Source organism: Abrus precatorius, unplaced genomic scaffold (genome assembly GCF_003935025.1).
Source record: "Abrus precatorius isolate BTA unplaced genomic scaffold, Abrus_2018 Scaffold11, whole genome shotgun sequence".
Classification (NCBI taxonomy): Eukaryota; Viridiplantae; Streptophyta; class Magnoliopsida; order Fabales; family Fabaceae; genus Abrus; species Abrus precatorius.
In genome coordinates, this window is record NW_020874303.1 from 6,320,275 (window position 1) to 6,339,449 (window position 19,175).

The following is a 19,175-nucleotide window of genomic DNA, read 5'->3' on the forward strand; positions in this document are numbered from 1 at the left end:
AAAGAAAGAAAGAAAATATAAATAAGAGAAACATAGTAAAAATGTCAAAGTATTACTGAAATGAATAAAAAAGTATCTTTTATTTATTTAAATTAGAGAAAGAGTAAATAAGAAAAAGTTATATACAATTTTTTATTTTATGGTGGGATGCTGGGTGGGAGAGAGAGAAAAAAGAAAGAAGAAAAAAAAGAAATTTTTATATAAATATTTAAAATGTGTTAAAAAATTTATTTATAAATATTAATTTTAAATAATTAAATATTATAAAATTAAATAATTTTACATATTATGTAGAAATGTTGAGTTAATTTTGTGTGAGTTCAACATTTAAGATCAATGATTAAATTCGAAAAAAAATTTATAAAAATTTATCATAAAATATGTTCTATTTATAAGAACTAGTTGTATATTTAAGTTATTTATATATAACTTATTTTATCTATTTATAATTAATTAATTAAGTAATTATATAAATTTTAAAATTTATCTCGATATAAGTTTTAATCATAAAATATTTTAAATTATATATTTTTAATAATAAACATATATTTAAATATTAGAAATAAGAAAGTAGAAAAATAGAAAAAAATTGAATAAAATTATCGTAAAAGTGAAGAGAACAAAAAATAATAATAAAATTAATGTATATACTTTTTAATTATGTAAATGATAATTGTTTTTTTAAAATAAAATATATATCTATATAATATAAATACTAATAGATAGTATCTAAAATTGCAAACTTCTTTCGTTATCTTTATCAAATAGTCTACAAAGTCAAAAGATATAGAGTATTAAATAAGTTTCAAGTTATATTTATTAAACATAATCTAAATTCATAACTACTAAATTATTAATAAATTGTTACTTTATCTTGTAGATTTTTTTATGAAAAAAAAAATTTTATTTGTTACAATTTTAAAAGATTGTTTGTTTTCTACTTTTAAAAAAAATTTTAAAAGAAAAAAACTTATTTATTAACATAAATTTTTAAATACTATTTTTAAAAATAAGTTTTGGACAAAATTGTTTGTTTTAAAAACTATACTACTAAACAAGTTTTATTTTTTTTAATTTTTTAAAATTATTTTAAAACATAATTAAAAAAAAAAACCCTGTGTCTTTAGAAAATAGTTTTATATACAAATTTGTTTTTGTAACTTTTAAAATTTGCAGGAAAAAATATATATGTATATATATATATATATTTATAATATTTTTACATCTATTTTCATAAAAAGATTATTTTTTTATGGAAATTATTAAAAAATATTTTTTTAATAATGTGATTCAATTCTTATAAACACACTTTCATTTACAGGTTTATTTATAATTCACTTGAAAAAAAAAAACTTTATATTATCCTCTAATAATATAATTACTGCGTAAATAAAGAAGTTTGACTTCTATAACATTGATGAGTTTTAACTCGTTTAATAATACGTGAAAAATGCTCTTTGATACGAAATCAATTTGTAAAAATTGTACAAATAAATATAATCTAATTTTTTAGTCCTACAAATAATCATAATCGATTAAAAACATGATAGTGGGATGTACAATGAAATATCATTTCACATGGACCCACCATCTATGGTTATATATTTTTACTTTTCGTGCGACAATATTTCCATATAAAAATAACCACTGATAATACATTATTAATTAATGATTTATTTAAAATAACTTATAGATAATTTATAGAAATAACTTGTGAACTTATTTTAATAATTTTTATAGTTAAATTTATAATATAAAACATAATTTAAAAATAATTCATTAAGGAGATACTTAAATAAGATATATATCAGATTGTCACTCGTCGTTTAGCATTTAATTACTTATAAAAATTGGGTTAGAATATTTTAAAAGAAACTCAACAAAATTATAAAATATTAGAAGTGATTGGTTTCATTATTGTTTTTCCATTCAAAATATAAAGGGCCCAACTTTAATTTTAGTAGGCCTTGAAACCCTTCTCAAACTTCACAGTTAGTTCAGTCCAATCTCTAATGGGTACAGCTATTCCTAAGCCCATGGGATATCTTACCAATAACAAGAGTCCAACCACATCGCACTAAGACACCCCATTGACAACCAAAAAAAAAAGAAACCATGAAAGGAAAAAAAAACTACTGTAGGAATTTCAAGCCCTTTTCTTTTAACTTTAGGAGATCAGGGAAAATGTTAATACTATATATATTTTTTTAACATATTCTTAATTATTAGTTAAAATTTAATTTAAAATATAAAAAATATATTAATTTTATTTTTAATTTAACAATTCTCACTCTTAATTCAATGGTTGTTTCTTATTTTTAATAATTTTTACTCGTCGTTTCTCCAAAAAATAATCTCTTTAATTATTTTTTTTAAATAATATTCATTTTATAATTTTAAAGCACGATTTATTTTTTTCTTTTAACTTTACTCTTAAGATAATTATTATCTCAACATTCATTTCCTATCTTCTCTCTATTTATTGCATAAACAAATTTCAAAATCAGTATAATAAAAAAATTATAATACTTTTAATGAAAATAAGATAACTAAACATATTCTTAGTTTGTGTCATGATCTTAAACGATTATATTTTAGAGATTGAGAAAGTAATGAATTTTAATTAACAATTAATAGCGTCTTAAATAAATTGTGTTAGAGAATGTATTCCTAATACTCTTTTTAATAAGAAAGTAGGATTTAAAAAAAAATGTTTCTGAGTTTGCATGCTTAATTTTAAAATTTATTTATTTTGTATTGTTATAATATTTTAATATTTAACCTAATTTGATTGTAAAAATTCTTGGAATTTATTTATGTATGATTTTCTAAAAAATAGAAAATTTAAATCACCAACTATGTTTTGTCTCGTAATGAAATAAGATATGATTTTATTAATATTTTATAAAATTCAATTGAAATTGATAAAAATCCTAATTGATAGTTGATCGTTTTATATATGGCTGAATTATAATTGAAATATAATAATAAAGCATATATTTTTAATATTATGCTAATTTATTTAATAATAAATTAATATAAAATTATAAAATTAAGTTAACTGTAATTTAAATTAGTATAAAATGATCATATTATATGGTAAACAAGATAAAAAATTATAATGAATGATTAAATAATGATAATAATTTATATGTAAATTTATATATGAGTTTTTGTTTATTTAAAAATATTATAGAATAAAACAATCAAATATAATTAATTAAATAAATATAATAATGAATTTCTTCATTTGTGAAAATGAAGTTCTATCATTAGCTTTGGTAGATTGGGTTTGCATTATTCTAGGCTGATGAATGCTTTTATATTGGGCAAATATACTTGATCAATGATTAATAATCACAATAAGTTTTGGGTTTAAATTATCTAAGACAAATATGGAGTCGACCAAAATATTCTTACTATTCTCACAAAAAGTGGTTTGATTTTTTAGAATTTCTTACAAAAGATTGTTATTATTTTAAAATATAGGTAAAAACTTCTTTTTGGCAATCTATTGGAGGTTTACTTATTCGTATCTATGATAGAAGATATGTGGGATAAGTAATTGAATTCTTAATATGCTTCACACTATTTTTTAAAATGATACAAAAGATTTGACTTTTTATTTATTTCTCCAAGATACTTCTAATTGTTTAGTTTGAAACCAAAATATCAATGAGCTTTATTCTATTAATGTTTTATGTAATTAGTTGACAAACCATGATATTTTCTCATTTCTTCTCTATAAGGCTTGGCTTTCAAAATTCTACATGTATAAAAAAAATCATAATTTTCATATAGTTATTAGTGTGAGATTTGATTTCTTGTAATTCAAGACTATTTACCATGATTGAAATATGTGAGACTCTTCTATTTATGGTACATCTCATAGTTATTAATAAAATGTTTTACATTATCTTTGTAATTATAATTTTGCTAGGCACATTTGGGAGACTTTTAATTAGTTTAGTAAACTCCTCTTTATGTTTTTAATGGATCTTCAACTTTGATTACTTAAGTTTTTAGATTATCATTATTATTTGTTTATTGTCTCTTTGGGAGTCATTTGGAGAAATAGGAATAATTTTTTGTCTATCTAGTACAAATAATTTTTTATATAAAAATTTTGACTAATGTTCATCATACTCATCTGAAATTTAAGCATTGTTATTTCAAAATTCTTCTGGTTCTCTTTAGTGAGTTTCTTGAGATGAGATAATAACATTAAATTTTTAAGGATATTTTGAAAATATTTGTTGTAACTTCATAGATAAATTAATGTTTTCTTTGGTTGTATACAAGTAAAGAATAATTTTCTTCTATAATTGATTGCCATATATTGAGGTTTTACCATTGCTTAAGATGTTCACATGCCCCTAAATCATTTGTTATTTTGATTGTCTTAGTGTCATTTCAATTTATTCATGATTGTTCTCCTATCTATCACATATATGCTTCAAAATTTGCCAACTAGTCTCATTTATGTGTTTATAAAAACTAACTTTTATGTTAATAGTTGCACCAAAATAAGTGTTTATTAGACTGTTCAATTTATTTTTCTTATGATTAACTATTTTTGTTTGGTAATTTATCTGCAATTTCTCATTTAATACTCTAGTCTTTTTTTATATAAAAAATGAATTGAAATGAATATTTAAATATAAAATTAATTTAATTCAACTCAAAAATACCCTTTCATATGTTGTTTTTTCTGTCACACTCATACACTTATTTTGCAAGACAAATTAAATATCATTGTATTATGTACTTCTGTCTAAATTGAAGAAAAATTTGCTAACTTCCTACTCTTTATCCATTTTGTGCTTAAAATACTTAAAATAATAATTATTTTTACTTAAAATGTCAATAAATTGAAATATTTAAATTATTTTAAACATTTTCAAATTACATAGATATGTCCAAACATCAAATTTTAGTTAAAATATTAAAAAAAATGAAAATTTTCTTCTTTAAATCCTAATATCCCATCTTAAAAATATTCTTCAAATTCTATCAAAATTTTATGAAATTTTAAAATTATTTAATATAATAAATTTATCATAAATTCCTCAAATATTTGAATAAAATGTGAAGATTTATTAAAGTAAATTTTATGATATAAAATTATGAGAAATCAATTTTTTATTTCTTAAAATTATAACCACTTATTAATTTAATTTCTAAAATTATATAAAAAGTAATCTCTAAAATTGTTAGATATAGATTATTTTATTACATGTTACTTAAACAATTACACATATTACGAAGTAATGCAATTTTATATCAATACGAGGTGATTTTGTATTTTTCTAAAAAGATTATATCAAAATGTTAAAATATCCATCATTAAGTAGTCCTCATTATTTTTCTTGAATTATTTAAATTGAGTTGATGTGAAAAAATTTAAATTTTTAATAATTTAAAATTTAAAATTAATAATATCTATAATTTTAAAAAACTAAAATAATTAACTTATGATAATTACTTAGATTAATTTTTTTAATAAATTTAAAAAGATAAAATCTATTATATACCGATTATTGAGGGGGGCATCTCTCAAATTATATAACAAACGACTTTTGTATAGTAAAAAACAATTTATAATAAAAAATTATGAATTAGTCAAACCATGAATATTACGCTACTTACGAAGAATATTAGAGTAAACAAGTTAATGCAAATATAGACACAGAAGAAATCATCAACTTTTTGGACGACAAAGAGAGAGAGCAGAAACGACGCAACGCCTTCGTTCGTTTTGCTCTACCTCACTCGTCCTCTCTCTCTCTCTATCTGCTTCTTCCACACCCCTCTCCTCTGATCAGAACTTGAAATCTGCGAATTCCTTTGCTCCTAGGGTTTCTTCTTTGGACTTTTGTTAATTAATCTAAGGTGTGTGCTAATTCTCAATTCCCTTTATGTATATTTTCTACTTCTTGCTCATTATTTAAGTTATATGTTACGGCACTTTCAAATTTTAAGTAATGCGTCTTTTTATTGAAAAAAAAAAATAGACCCTCTTTCATGGAATTTGATCTGTTTTTTGGGACCTGATAATGCAAATCCGACTTTGTTTTGATCGTATATAGATTTGATGAAAATTTTCTTCTTTTTGTGAATAGTACAAACGAATTAGCGAGATATAGTTCATTAAAGAAACGTGTTTTATACTGTATATATAGTACGACAGATTATATGTAGATTTATAATCTTCGTAGATGATGCACTTACTAGAAAGGTTGAAGTTGCTGGGTATTATGTGGTTGAACCTCTGCCTTATAAAGGTTTGGATTGAGTGCTGTTGAGAAATGCTGCAATTTACTGCAGAGTAGAGAAACAAATTGCAAATCCGACTTTGTTTCTGTTTATCAATTGAGTGCTATTTGATCTGTTTATTGGGACCTGATGATGCAAATCCGACTTTGTTCCTCTATTTACCATATAATATGATCATTTTATACTAATTTTATAATTTTATACTAATTTACCATATAAGATGATGCAAATGTTGACCGCTTTTCATTTATGGGGCTTTTTGACCCTAACCCACATGGACTAGGGTTAGGGCTGGGCCAATTGGGCTTTTTGACAGCCTTGGCGCAAAGGAGTGTAGTACAAGATGTATATAAACACCTTCAATGGAAACACTCCATTTCGTTCTATCGCAACAAGAACCTGCTTCCTCTTCTACCCTCCTCTTTCTTCTTCTTCTTCTTCTTCTCCATTATCTTCCACAACTCTCTGCTCCGCAATTTACAAGACTAATTGTGATAACTGAAACTTTAATGTTGAGGATCTGATACTTCTCCAGATAGAATGAGGTCTAACATTTAGAAAGAAAGCCTCAAATTCTAATTCTTCTTTTTTGTTTTTCTTTTTGGCCCCGATAAGAGATAAGCTTTTTTTTACATCGAATTCGATTTTTTTCCCCTAAATTGTTTTGTCTCATTTTTGTTTTCAGATGCACGTTCGAAGGGTAGTTGCTGGAGCCTGTCGGAATTTCATTGTAAATTTTCGAGTGAATTCTGTTCTGAAGATTTCCTTCGTTCATTGTTTCATTTTTGGCCTCTTTGCTAAGTTATTCGTGGTTTTCTGGGCTTTTGCAGATACATTTCTCTTGAGAAATAGAAGGATTTTGGAACTGTCTGGTAGTTCTAGATTACATAGACCATCGTCGTTTCCTGGCGTTAATAGCTATCATCGTGGATAGAAGCACTGAAATGTCATTATTAGTTGAGTTTCACAAGTAGATTTGCATTTTGAAAGCTTCAGAACTGAAATCCGGACACTTTCCCAGTTTTCTTACAACGTGGGACGTGAGTTTTAACAGAACCAGATTTAGGTGAGAGAAACTAATGTACTTCATCAAAATTACAACTAAATAATTGATTCTCATCACAACCTTGAAGTCTTCGCCGCATCAGTTAATTCAGTTTTGATTTTCATTTCTGCTGGCTAAACTTATCTGATTTCTCTTTGCTGTCTCATTTCCTGCAGGAAATTGAAAAATCTTCTTCTTTTCTCTTTCGGTTACCTTAGTTTCCGGAGTTAATCGCTCGACAAGTGTAACTCTTTTAAGGTAACACATTCATTTTCATGGCTCCTTACAGTTTTTTGTCCGCTTTCTGGATCTCTTCTCTTAACTCATAATTATGTTGCTTTTCTTTTTAATCTCAATCGCTTACAATATAATACCATGCCTTTGATATTGCTATCCAAGATTGATAACTTTTTGGTGAGTGCAGGAAGAAATTTGAATTTGAAGAAGAAAGATGGGTGAGAGGAAGGTGCTGAACAAGTATTACCCACCTGACTTTGATCCCTCCAAGCTTCCCAGAGCAAGAAGGCCCAAGAACCAGCAGATCAAGGTCCGCATGATGCTTCCCATGAGCATTCGATGCAACACTTGTGGTAACTACATCTACAAAGGCACCAAGTTCAACTCCAGAAAGGAGGATGTTATTGGCGAGGTTTAATTATTATTGATACAAGTTCAATTTCAATTTTTTTGATATTTAGCACCTTTATTTCAGTGTAATTTGATATGTTTTAAAAGGCATGCTAATGCTTGTCTTTTTGGGAATTTTTGTATTCGGTACCTTCAATTTGATGATTTGGTTGTTTGTCGGCATTTAAAATATTCTTAGAACTAGGAGGTTCATAATTGCTTCTTGCTCTATGTGTAATTTGGTTTCAATTATGACATTGAGATTGAATTTTTGTATAATTCTTTTTTTGCAGACATATCTGGGAATTCAAATATTCAGATTCTACTTTAAATGCACCAAGTGCTCGGCTGAGCTTACCATGAAGACTGATCCACAGAATTCAGATTATGTCGTTGAATCTGGTGCAACCAGGAATTTTGAACCTTGGCGTGCAGAAGATGAAGAAGCTGATAAAATGAAGCAGAAGAGGGAGGCTGAAGAGATGGGAGATGCAATGAAATCGTTGGAGAATAGAACCCTGGATTCTAAAAGGGAGATGGACATCCTTGCTGCATTGGATGAGATGAAGTCAATGAAGGTACTCACTCTTTTGACTGCAATTCATATAATGATGTATTAAATTTGATGCCTGTGCATAAAGGAATGTTGGCTTTATAACATAATGTAAAAATGACATTAATAGTTTGGGTCATTTGTTCTAATAAGTAATAATTATGTTTGTGCATAAATTTGAAGTCTGTCTATGGTAATTGCTAACATGAAGCTTTCATTTTCCAGTCTAGGCATGCAACTGTCACTGTTGATGAAATGCTGGAGGCCTTGCAACGCACCACAGCTGACAAGGTATTATGAAACTTGGTATATGATATATTTGTTTTGTACAAGAATTTTCTGTTTGAAGCAAGGGTTAATTGTTGATTACAAAAGGTATATGTACTTTTTGAAACTTTAAACTTTGTTTGAAATGTAATTTATTGTTATCCATTCCTTGGTTTTGTGAGGATTCATTATTAAACAAAATATTTGTAATAGTAGAAAATTTAAGCCGAGGCAACAAGCTGATTCAAAATTTACTACTCCATGTTTTTTATCCAATGTTTAAGGTTGTTGAAATGATAATAATAAAGGAAAAGATAGCCTTCATAACAAGAAAAATAACTGTTTTATTTAATTCTTTCAGGAGAAAAGGCTGGAAGAAGAAGATGAAGCACTGATAAAATCAGTAGTCTTTCATGTAAGTATTATTATCCTATACTCTAGTTCTCCTCCTTACTTCTAGTTACTTTTACTGTCAATCTATTTCCTTCCTTTTGAAATTAATCTATATGGTTTGCTTTGTATGATCTTTAACAGAATTCAGAAGGTTATGTCAGAAGAATTCGGGATGAAGATATTGAAACTGAGGAGCAATTGGATCAGCTTTCAAATGGACATGGTGAAACAGCCGATTATAATCCAAAGGTATAATGTCTTGTGCATGTGTATATGTTTGTACTAAAAGATTTTTCTTTAATATCTTGGTGGCCTAATTAACTAAATCAGCATCATTATTCAGCACCTCACTTCTGATTATTTTCATCCCATTCTGTGATCTGTTGAAATTTGTGATCTTTAAACTTGAATCTTATATTTTTCTTAACCTTCTTATATCCTGTTTTCAGTCTCCCCTGTCCTGTGTCATTTCTTTATTTCTTGACTCTCTTTCTAAACCAGCTGTTCTTCTCTATGAATTTGATTTCACTATATTTAAAAAATAAAAAAATATAACCAACGGCATGCTCTGATGAAAATTTCTTTTTAGATTCTGTCAAGCAGCCAATTGTTAATATTGGGCAGGGGATAAAATGAGGAATTTTTTTAGAAATAAAATAAAATAAATACAAAACATCAAATATGTCCTGTTTCTTTAAAATCTCGAAATGTCCCTTTTTTCCTAATAAAGTTGCACAATAGTGGGGTGACTTGTAATTTGTACATAAGTTGTATTATCTTGCAATGACTTATGCACAAGTACGGGGCATGTAAAGAGCATGGCGTGCTCTAACATAAGCCGCACTAGGGTGTGGTAACTTGTAATTTGCACATAAGTCGCATCACCCTTTTGCTACATATGTAGTAGCATGATCGTGTTTGTGATGAGTATGGTTGTGCTAATCATTGAATAGAATTTAAGTTGGGGCATGTTTGCAATTTATGTTAACATGAATGTGTTTATATGTAAATTATATATTTATTTCATATAGCTTTTTGAGATCTATTCAATCATACATCTGAAAGAGAGGTTTGAATAACTTTTTTTCCCGAAAATTCTAACATTTTGCCCATTTTTTCTAACTTTTTGTATTTTGGTTTGATTCTTTTCTGCCGCTTTATTGTGTAATAAGATATTAAAAGTGATGACTTCATATTAAATAAGATTTAATTAATGTATTTTTTTTATCATAAAAAATTAATTAATGTTGAAAGTTGTAATAGATGTCTTTTTGATACTAGTGTGGGCGTTGGACCATTTTATTTTTTATTTTTACAAAACCTGGAGGATGTAAATAAGAGTAAGTTGTATTTGAAGATCAACCATGCCTACATAAAAAAGAGTGCTTACTTTTGTTTTTTCTCTTTCGTAAGTGCCAAAAAATGAAGTTAAACTTGAAAGACTTATGAAAAACACTCTTGTATCCCTTTTTTGTTCCAAAACAAAATAAACGAAATTATATGTTTATTTCACATAACTTTTTGAGATCTATTCACAACCGAATATCCGAAAGAAGTTTGGATAAATTTTTTTTTCAAAATTTCAATGTTTTGCCCATTTTTTCTAATCTTTTGTATTCTTGTTTGATTCTTTTCTGTCACTTTATTGTGTAATAATAGGATATTAAAGGTGATGACCTCTATTAATTAAGATTTAATTGATACATCGTATCATTTAAAAATTAATTGATGTTGAAAGTTGTTATAGAATGTCCTTTTTATACTAGTGTGTATGTGGCACCACCGTTGGACAATTTATGTTCTCAATTCTAGATTAATTTGGTTGAAATTTTGTACAAAACGTATGACCTTTAAAAGTTTAAGGCCAAAAAGACTAGTAAACTTGAGCATGGTTATATTAAACTTGGGCATGCCTTGTGCTATAAGTTGTACCACTGTTAAATGACTTATGTTCTATTTCTAGATGATCACATCTTCTATTAACTTGAGCACGTCATGTTGGAAGAAGATGACACATTTTGAGATTTTAAAAAATAAAAAAGACATTTGAAGTTTTGTATTTTTTTTTTTTAACTAACATGGAGGATGTTAAATAGGAGTAAGTTGCATTTTAAGTTCAACCATGCCTACAGCATGAAAAAGAGTGCTTACTTTTGTTTTTTGTTTTTTTTCCTTTCTTGAGTGCTAGAAAATGAAGTTAAACTTGAAAGACTTGTGAAAAATACTTTTGTTTCCGTCTTCTGTTATAAAACAAAGGAGTGCTTTCTTTGTGGTGTTTTGCTATTGGTCTGTTAAGGGGGCTCCTTTGTTAGATGTACAGAGAGATGCTGGCATGCCTTGTTGCATGTTTCTTCATATTTTATTTTTGTCTTTTTCATTTATTTTTATATCTTTCTCTTTATTTGTAAATTCTTTGCTTACAAAAAATAAATTTAAAGGATGTTTAGGGACCATTTGATTTGAAAAAAATGTTTTACTTTTATTTATAAAACTGTCACCTTATTTTCATTTTGTTTACTATCTTTAGAGATTTGTATAGGAAATGCCGAAACGATGATTTATATAATTAGAAGTGTAAACACAACCTTTTCTCAAACCAAAAGCCTCTTATATTTTTTATTTGTTTACATTACCTGGACTTATAAAATGTGAAGTATGGAAGAAATTTGTTGTATATGCAAAGATAATCAAATGTTTCAAAAAATATATAGTTTGTTTCTATTAAGCTTTTCTTAAGGTGCCTGATTTTTCATTCATTTAAGATGTCACGCTTATGTTTGTATTTGTCTGCAGAAGCAAAAAATTTCTGAAAATCTTCCAGCCAAACCAACTGACGCTCTGACCAAAGCCAATTTGGATAATTCTGGCAAACAAGGTATGTGCACATTTTTTAATGTGTTTATGAACTAGATACACTGAAGTTCATTAATAAATTATTTACACTTGAATATTAAGTGATGTTATTGCTGTGAAGTAATTTCTATTGAAAGATGATTAACATGAGGAGAGCAGATATTGTTATTGGGTGGGATAGCTCACCATTTACATACACATGCATTGTCTGTTATGATTCAAGTATGGATATAGTTTGATTGATTTACTTATTTTATATTTTTCTTGGAGAAGATATTTAATAATATTATCAATTTGGGAATGTAACATGTTATAACATCTGTTGTTTTGCAGAAAATTCACATGGTGGTGGAAAGCTTAATTCTTTAGTGAGGATTTCCGTAATTAAGAAACCAGTGATGTCTGATGTTAAAAGTCTTGAAGAACCAGAAGAAAAGAAGAAAGAGGAAGATAATAAAACCACTCCTACTAGTGGACTACAATCTGTGTGTCAAAACTACGGAAGTGATGATGAGGATTAGTATTCATAGATATTACGGAATGACTATTTTCGTTTAACAGTTGCTCCCGTTGGATTGTAAATTGTACTTGCGATGGAATGGGTATTATGACTGTACAGACGCAGAATAGATATTTGAAATTCCCTTCAATAGCTTGTTTAAGAGCAGGAAGAAAGAAAGGAAGAAAAGGAGCATAAATTGCGTGGTTTATTTTATTTGAAAATAGAGCATAACTTTGTTTAATGTGCTGCTATATCGGCTTACTCCTCAATTCCTCGTTTCCATAATTTCGAGTGTTAAATCACGCCACATGCAGGCCGTAGGATTATTGTTGCATATTAGCTCTGATTTTTACTATTAAGTGTTCAGAAGTGAATTATACATCGAGTATAAAAGCAGTTCAAACACGGATTTGAAGTGATATAAATCGAAATTATCGCACAGCTTATACTCATGCAATCCCTAGATAAATTAAGTTCAGGAGCATGATCGTCTTGTTTAAGCAATGAGAACTTTTGGAAGTTGACAAAATGGTTTCGTGAAACCCAAAAAAAGAGAGGTATCTTTGTTGCTAAAGAATAATTTACCATTATACAGGAAGGTATTACCACATCAGTAAATAGTCTTACCTAAGTGACACAATTAGACAAGTCTTTCAAACTCACTTCCCCAAACTTTTATCGCATTACGAATCTCTCATTCGCTTTTCTACACATTGACTTCGTTGTTCATAAATAGCTTTGCTTCTACAAAACATTGAGAACTATACAATTTGACACACTAATCTACTCTACCTCAACATAAAGTTGCTCACAGACAAATGCACATATCCTTGATGTTAACGTTATTTTAAAAACATAGCAAGTCAAACATAAAACGAAGTATATATTACACAAGAAAAAGTGCCTTCATCTCAGTGCCGGAGAAGGGAATATATATAAATCATGTTTCAAAAAGTTCACATCCCTACCATGCACAAATGATGCGACAGTAACACTACACGCTTAAGGGCCTTAACAATACAAAATATGACTAAACATGATAGCAGAAAGATGCAAAACAGTAAGCAACTGTTTTAGCTGGTTTCTGCTACCATCAAAACATTTAGTTTAGTTAAAAGTACTTGTACGAATTCACTCACTGAATATAATGCATAAATCACTTTTGACCCTTCTTTTTCCATAAATCACCAAACATTCTAATCCCAGAACCCTTCCTCTTTCCACCTCCATAACCATCATCCAAGTCATCAGCCATACCAGGAGAGCCAACATAACCATTGTACCTAACAGCAGGTGTCTCAAATGTGCCACCAAAGTGTTTATCCATAGAACCACACCTTTCAGGAATCCTTCCACTCATATCCACACCCCCAGCCAGCACTGCAGCTGCAGCATCTGCTGCTTTTCTCCATTGCTCAGTTTGCACCCTTAGCTTCTTCATCTCTGACTCCAACCCCTCCTTTTCTGCTTCGACGGATTTCAACTTCTCATTCAACTTGTCTGCATTGGTTTTACTAGCCTCCAACTCTTCTCTCAGTTGCTTCAACTGCAAGTTCATTCCTTCTTCCTTGGTTTCAGCGGCCGATACTTTTGAAACTGCTTCATTCAGTTGATTCTTCATATTCTCTTTTTCATTGCTTATACACTCCAACTCCTTCCCTTTCTCTTCCAAATTTGACTTCAGCAGTGCAATTTCATCATCCTTGAGTCTCATTTCATCCACATTAGGCTTCTCTGGCTTTGATGTTGCTTGTGCATTTGAGTCTTCAAATGGTTGAGCTTCCTTCTCTGATTGATCAGTGGGTTTGCTGAATTCAATTGCCGACTTTTCAATTGGAACTTCAAACACATCAGTCTCTTGTTGGTTGTCATCAGGTATAATATCTTGGGGTTTGGCTTCAGTTTTATTAGGTTCTTGAGCATGCTTGGAAGTGCACTTACCTTGTTGGAACTTCTCTACCACTGGCACTACTGATTGCACGGCTTTCTTCACTAGTTCATCTTGAGCTTCTTTCTTTGCGGCCTCGGCAGAAGCTAGCTGGTCCTTCAAAACTTTCAACTCTTCTTGTGCTTGACCAAGCTGAGATTCCAAATCTGCAATGCGAGTTCCTAGCTTCTTCTGATTAAGTGTCTCAGATTGAGTACCTCTTGGGGAACGCCGGTCTCCTAGTTTTGGACTTCGATCAGCAATTGGTCGATGATGCAATGGATCAGAGTCAGAACTTGATGTCCGAGTTTGATGTGCTCCTCGTGGAGATTGCCGTTGAGGCAAATCAGATCCCCTACTTGAAAACAGTGCATCATAAAAAACTATATATAATTGTGTTATAATAATAACTCAATTTCCAATAAATATTTCATAACATGATTAACAGCATAGAGATCAAATAATGGCATTGCATACAAAAAGAACAAGTAGACAGAAAAAGCAGAAATCATGTGTTTCAACAGTTTCCATAGTGGTGATCTGAACTGTCATCCTTATATTAATCATACTTGGATATTGTTGAAAAACTAATTGAATTTAAAAACTTGGGTTGTTAGATCAGAAACTAAAGAATAATTTTATCTAACATGGCACCAACATGTTCCTTCGGAATTTCTCAATATCAAGAATCACACTTCCAAGTTCCAACATCTTGATCAAAGAGGCTCATATTAGTAATAACCAATTTAACCTAAAACATAAGCTGATAAGTGCTGCCTCAAATGTATTTTCCATCCTTAACAGACATCAGAGACATGATATATTTCCATTCATCATAAGGATTTTTTTTCCCTTTTCATTAGAGGAGATGGGGAGAGTTAAATCTATAAAGTGTGGATAGGTGAATAAAATTCAAACCAGGGAAAAACCAACTGAAAATATGCACTTGACGAATCCACAATTTCTTATATGCAACAGATATACCTATAAGCAGAACTAAGCATGATATGCATTGGTTGGTTGATGAACAACAAAAACAGAAAGAATTAATAAAATGAAGTTTATTAGCAATCAGACAATATAGATAATTAGGTATAGAGAAACTAGTATATGGAAGCAGTAGAGTATTATACTACCAATGGATAAGGTTATCATACCTTGATCTTGGCATTTGATATGATTGAAGATAGCAAATGATAAAACACTTTGAAGGATTTGTTAGCTAAAAGAGTCTCACCTGCTAAACAAATTCAAATGAATAAACTGTATGACCAAGTGAAATCCATCCAATCTAGCAACACTAGAAACGTGAAGATACAGTATACATAGCATAATATATATTTAAAAAAAATAAAAATCAATGCTCATGGGCACAACCTGCTTATACAGATAACATAAATGGCACAAGACAAAGAATGCACCGTTTATAAATTCAAAACAAAAGGGGTGCGTAGGAGTATGGAACTCTTTTGGTAAGTTTGTACGCTACAACTTATTTTTAAGAGAAGAAAAATGAGAATGAGAACATTCTTAGAGATTTCACTGACCCTCTTTAGAGCACTCTATGAAGCAAATGGAGCACTTTCAAGTTAATCGCAGTTAGGCTTTTATATTCCCCCATCGAGCCTCAACCTCCAAATCATAATTAGGTAAAGATAGAAGAACAAAGGAAAAACATCAATGGCTATGTCTATTTATGGCCTTGAACCCACATTATATCATATATCATAAAGGAGCCAACTCACTACAACCGTGACTATTAAACTAAAAGCCAATTGATTTAAACCCAAGATACCATAAATTATATTCCACAAGAAACTAGAAAGGTAGATGATCCTTTCTGAAAAATCGAGAAAAAAAGCGAATAAAGAAACCCCACAACACACACTGATCCTGTGTTCAAAAAATGACATGCTATAAAAGTAGGCCTTTAATACCACCCCAAGTTCAAGAAAGCATGCAGAGTCAGAGCCTACTTTATTGAGTGCTTTTTGCTTTGTTTAAAAGGGAGTAAGTGCTGTAAATGCTGCATGTTTTACTCAGACGGTCCTATAAGGAGTAAATGCAACCTAATACAGACAATGGTCCAAGAGTTTAAAACCCTAAGAGTAAATACAAAACAATCACCCCAATAAAGGAAAAAAGAATTTATGTGACCCCATTTATATAAGCAACCTGATACTGCTTGCATATTAGTAACTATTTCACTTTCTCATTAATTGCACTAGGCCCCACCATGCATTCAAGTGGTTGTATAGTGGTGTTGACAGAGGTACAACTCCAATAGTAGTCATATCAATGCTTTTTACCTTGCCTTCTGAATTGTAGTCTAAAGTAGTTTGTTCATGTGCCTCTTTTTTGAATCAGCAGCTTAGCAATTATGAGCCTAATAGCAGCATCAAAGGTTAGTTCATCAAGTAGCTAACATCACAAGAAACACGAAAAATTGTAACTTGTTAAGAAAAATCACTAGCTGGATAAGTTACTCAGTCCATGTAACTTGTTGATTAAAGTGTAGGTTAAGGGGCATTTTAGTAGATAGGAGTAGGTAAAACAATAATTGAAGGAAATTAGTATCAAGATCTAGTGTCATTTTGAAAATTGTGGTGATTGACCATCACAAACGAGAAAAAAAAATAATGTTGGAGCCCACAGTTATTAGGAAATTATCTTTTGTTTATCTCTTTTATTTTTTATATTTTTTCGTTGCTTCAAATGACACTTAACAAATGAAAATGATAATCAGATGGTAGAATATCCTTTCTGAAATTGTCTCTCCCTTTTAGGAAACCAAACCTATCAAGACCCCACATTATAAAAGGGAAAGGCACCACCACCCTTTAGTGGATGCAGATACACATGAGGAGAGAGACTCAAATCCTTGTAGTGTAGTAGTGAATTTATATCACAAGTGAAAGATCATTTGCCTTTAGCCTTAAAATATAATGTGATCAACTACAACTTTTTTTCGAATCAATGCAGTTAAAAAGGTGAATTGTTATGACAAATTATTATCTTACGCAAGGTATAAAAAGTTATGCAACATGCGTATAACATAAATATTTCTCAAAAACATTCGTACATTTTAAATCTTGTGTTCTAAGCAAGATCTTCTTTTAAGGAATTCAGATATTAATCTAGTGTTACTCCACCAAAGCTTTTGCTCCTGTGCATGATAACCTTTCAAGAAATTCATGTCATCAAATGGAAAATCTTGTTCTCTTACATGAATTTACACCGAAGTTACAGTAGATACCAGAAAGTTAACGGAATAATGTGTATAGGAGAAAATGCCCTTTCAACAAAAACATGTTTTGAAGAAACTAATATCTAGATTCTAGATAGCATATATTCAGATTTCAGACAATGAAAGTAACCAAACATCCATGTGAGTGGTACACAGTCAAATCAAATTGTTTGGATGTTTTGGCTCTCCAAAGAACCTTCAATGACTTCAAAATACTAATCACATTTCCTTTATTTTTCTTCTCAAACTCCCCCAAAACATTCCCTAATGCTTTGCTGGGTAGATAGATTTTAAGGGAAAAGAAATTCATGCTACATAACATAAGACAAAGCAGTGAAACTGGAAGATTCTTTTAGTTGAAATGCATGTCCTTGAAAATGTTTGTGAATCACGCGCATCAATGCGCGTGAAATATGATGGAACAAAGTTTAATCAAACTTTTTTTTATCGTCTGGTGAAAATTTTAATCGAACTTTCAAAACAGGAGACCGTACAAAATCCACCAAAATGAAATAAAAAAACACCACTATAATATATATTGAAAAGATAGCATAAGAAAATAAGAAATGCTTTTCTCCATGATTTGAGAAAAAAAAATTTCATATCTTTAGACCATTAATAATATTAATGATTGTTTAATTATTACATCAGTTTCAAATTTAATAGGTATCATACAAACTTTAAAGTAATAATTAAAGATTACAAAGTAACATTTATTAGGCTCATAAAAACTTTCTTTAAAAGACATACAAATAAATGATTTGATCTACAAAAAATTATTAGTACCATAAACAAAAGGCATCCAAAAGACCAGGGTCAATGTTCACTGCACAATGCAGAGAAACAATTTAAGGGGATACGATCTTGATGCCATGGAGAGGATTCTCCGAATGTGTGTTCATTTTTGTGCTTAGTAGACTCAAAAAAAAAAAAAAAAAACACAAACTGAAAAACAACAATAAAAAGTTAGAAATTTTGGTGGTAAAAAAAGGTTAATTGCCTCATTAAAGGGCCAAAAAAAAATAAAAAATCCCACCACACACGTGTGCATGTGTGTGAGAAAAATTGCTTATATTTGCAGAAAGCAAAGAATGACTCAAAGACAATGAGAAAAAAAACGTGCTATAGATTTTAAGAACATTGAGAATATACGCAAATATATAGAATATGTTATATGATATTAAATAATAATGAGTCAAGCGTGGAGCACTTACCTTGATAACAATATTTTACATAAGCACAACAATGGTGTTTGTTAATGAGCTAACACTTGAAGGATCTGAAAAATCATCTCATGATAAAGCAGGGAACTTTCACTGCAAATGGGTAGAGAGAAATCTCTTAGGCTAAAGAATAAGTTGAGAAAGGCTTTACAAGTGGTTTACACATATATATATTTGAAACATAAGAAAGAATAAGAAGTAAAAAAAAAAAAAAAAAGATACCCAGAAGCAGAAAACCAGGAGTGAAAGAGAGAAGAGAGAA

The 19,175-nt window shown here is 29.3% G+C and overlaps 2 protein-coding genes across 8 annotated transcripts; one reads left to right on the forward strand and one right to left on the reverse strand.

The window, feature by feature from the left end:
- The first annotated feature begins 5,664 nt into the window (after window positions 1–5,664).
- Window positions 5,665–12,765, forward strand: LOC113853782 (YJU2 splicing factor homolog). 4 transcript variants are annotated; one of them, XR_003502692.1, is made up of 12 exons: window positions 5,685–5,892; window positions 6,962–7,006; window positions 7,107–7,342; window positions 7,498–7,579; window positions 7,746–7,970; window positions 8,242–8,526; window positions 8,727–8,792; window positions 9,130–9,183; window positions 9,303–9,410; window positions 11,955–12,036; window positions 12,136–12,236; window positions 12,348–12,727. XR_003502692.1 is itself a non-coding variant. In XM_027484390.1 (11 exons), exons 5-11 carry the CDS (start codon window positions 7,773–7,775, stop codon window positions 12,533–12,535), a joined length of 981 nt encoding a protein of 326 aa, XP_027340191.1. In that variant the 5' UTR covers window positions 5,665–5,892; window positions 6,962–7,006; window positions 7,107–7,342; window positions 7,498–7,579; window positions 7,746–7,772; the 3' UTR covers window positions 12,536–12,765. The 4 variants fall into 4 exon arrangements, 3 of the variants coding, with proteins under 3 accessions (XP_027340191.1, XP_027340190.1, XP_027340192.1); XM_027484390.1 differs by lacking the exon at window positions 12,136–12,236 and having other exon boundaries at window positions 5,665–5,892; window positions 12,348–12,765; XM_027484391.1 differs by lacking the exons at window positions 5,685–5,892; window positions 12,136–12,236 and adding an exon at window positions 6,657–6,821 and having other exon boundaries at window positions 12,348–12,722.
- Window positions 12,766–13,573: 808 nt separating this feature from the next.
- On the reverse strand, window positions 13,574–19,175 carry LOC113853780 (interactor of constitutive active ROPs 4-like). Of its 4 annotated transcripts, XM_027484385.1 has the most exons (5): window positions 19,136–19,175; window positions 18,905–19,006; window positions 16,753–16,829; window positions 15,601–15,680; window positions 13,574–14,798 (listed from the first exon to the last, which is right to left on the reverse strand). In XM_027484385.1, the coding sequence occupies exons 4-5, from the start codon at window positions 15,612–15,614 to the stop codon at window positions 13,673–13,675; spliced, it is 1,140 nt and encodes a 379-aa protein (XP_027340186.1). In that variant the 5' UTR covers window positions 15,615–15,680; window positions 16,753–16,829; window positions 18,905–19,006; window positions 19,136–19,175; the 3' UTR covers window positions 13,574–13,672. The 4 variants fall into 4 exon arrangements, with proteins under 4 accessions (XP_027340186.1, XP_027340189.1, XP_027340187.1 ...); XM_027484388.1 differs by lacking the exons at window positions 18,905–19,006; window positions 19,136–19,175 and having other exon boundaries at window positions 15,601–15,683; window positions 16,753–16,791; XM_027484386.1 differs by lacking the exons at window positions 16,753–16,829; window positions 18,905–19,006; window positions 19,136–19,175 and adding an exon at window positions 15,991–16,200.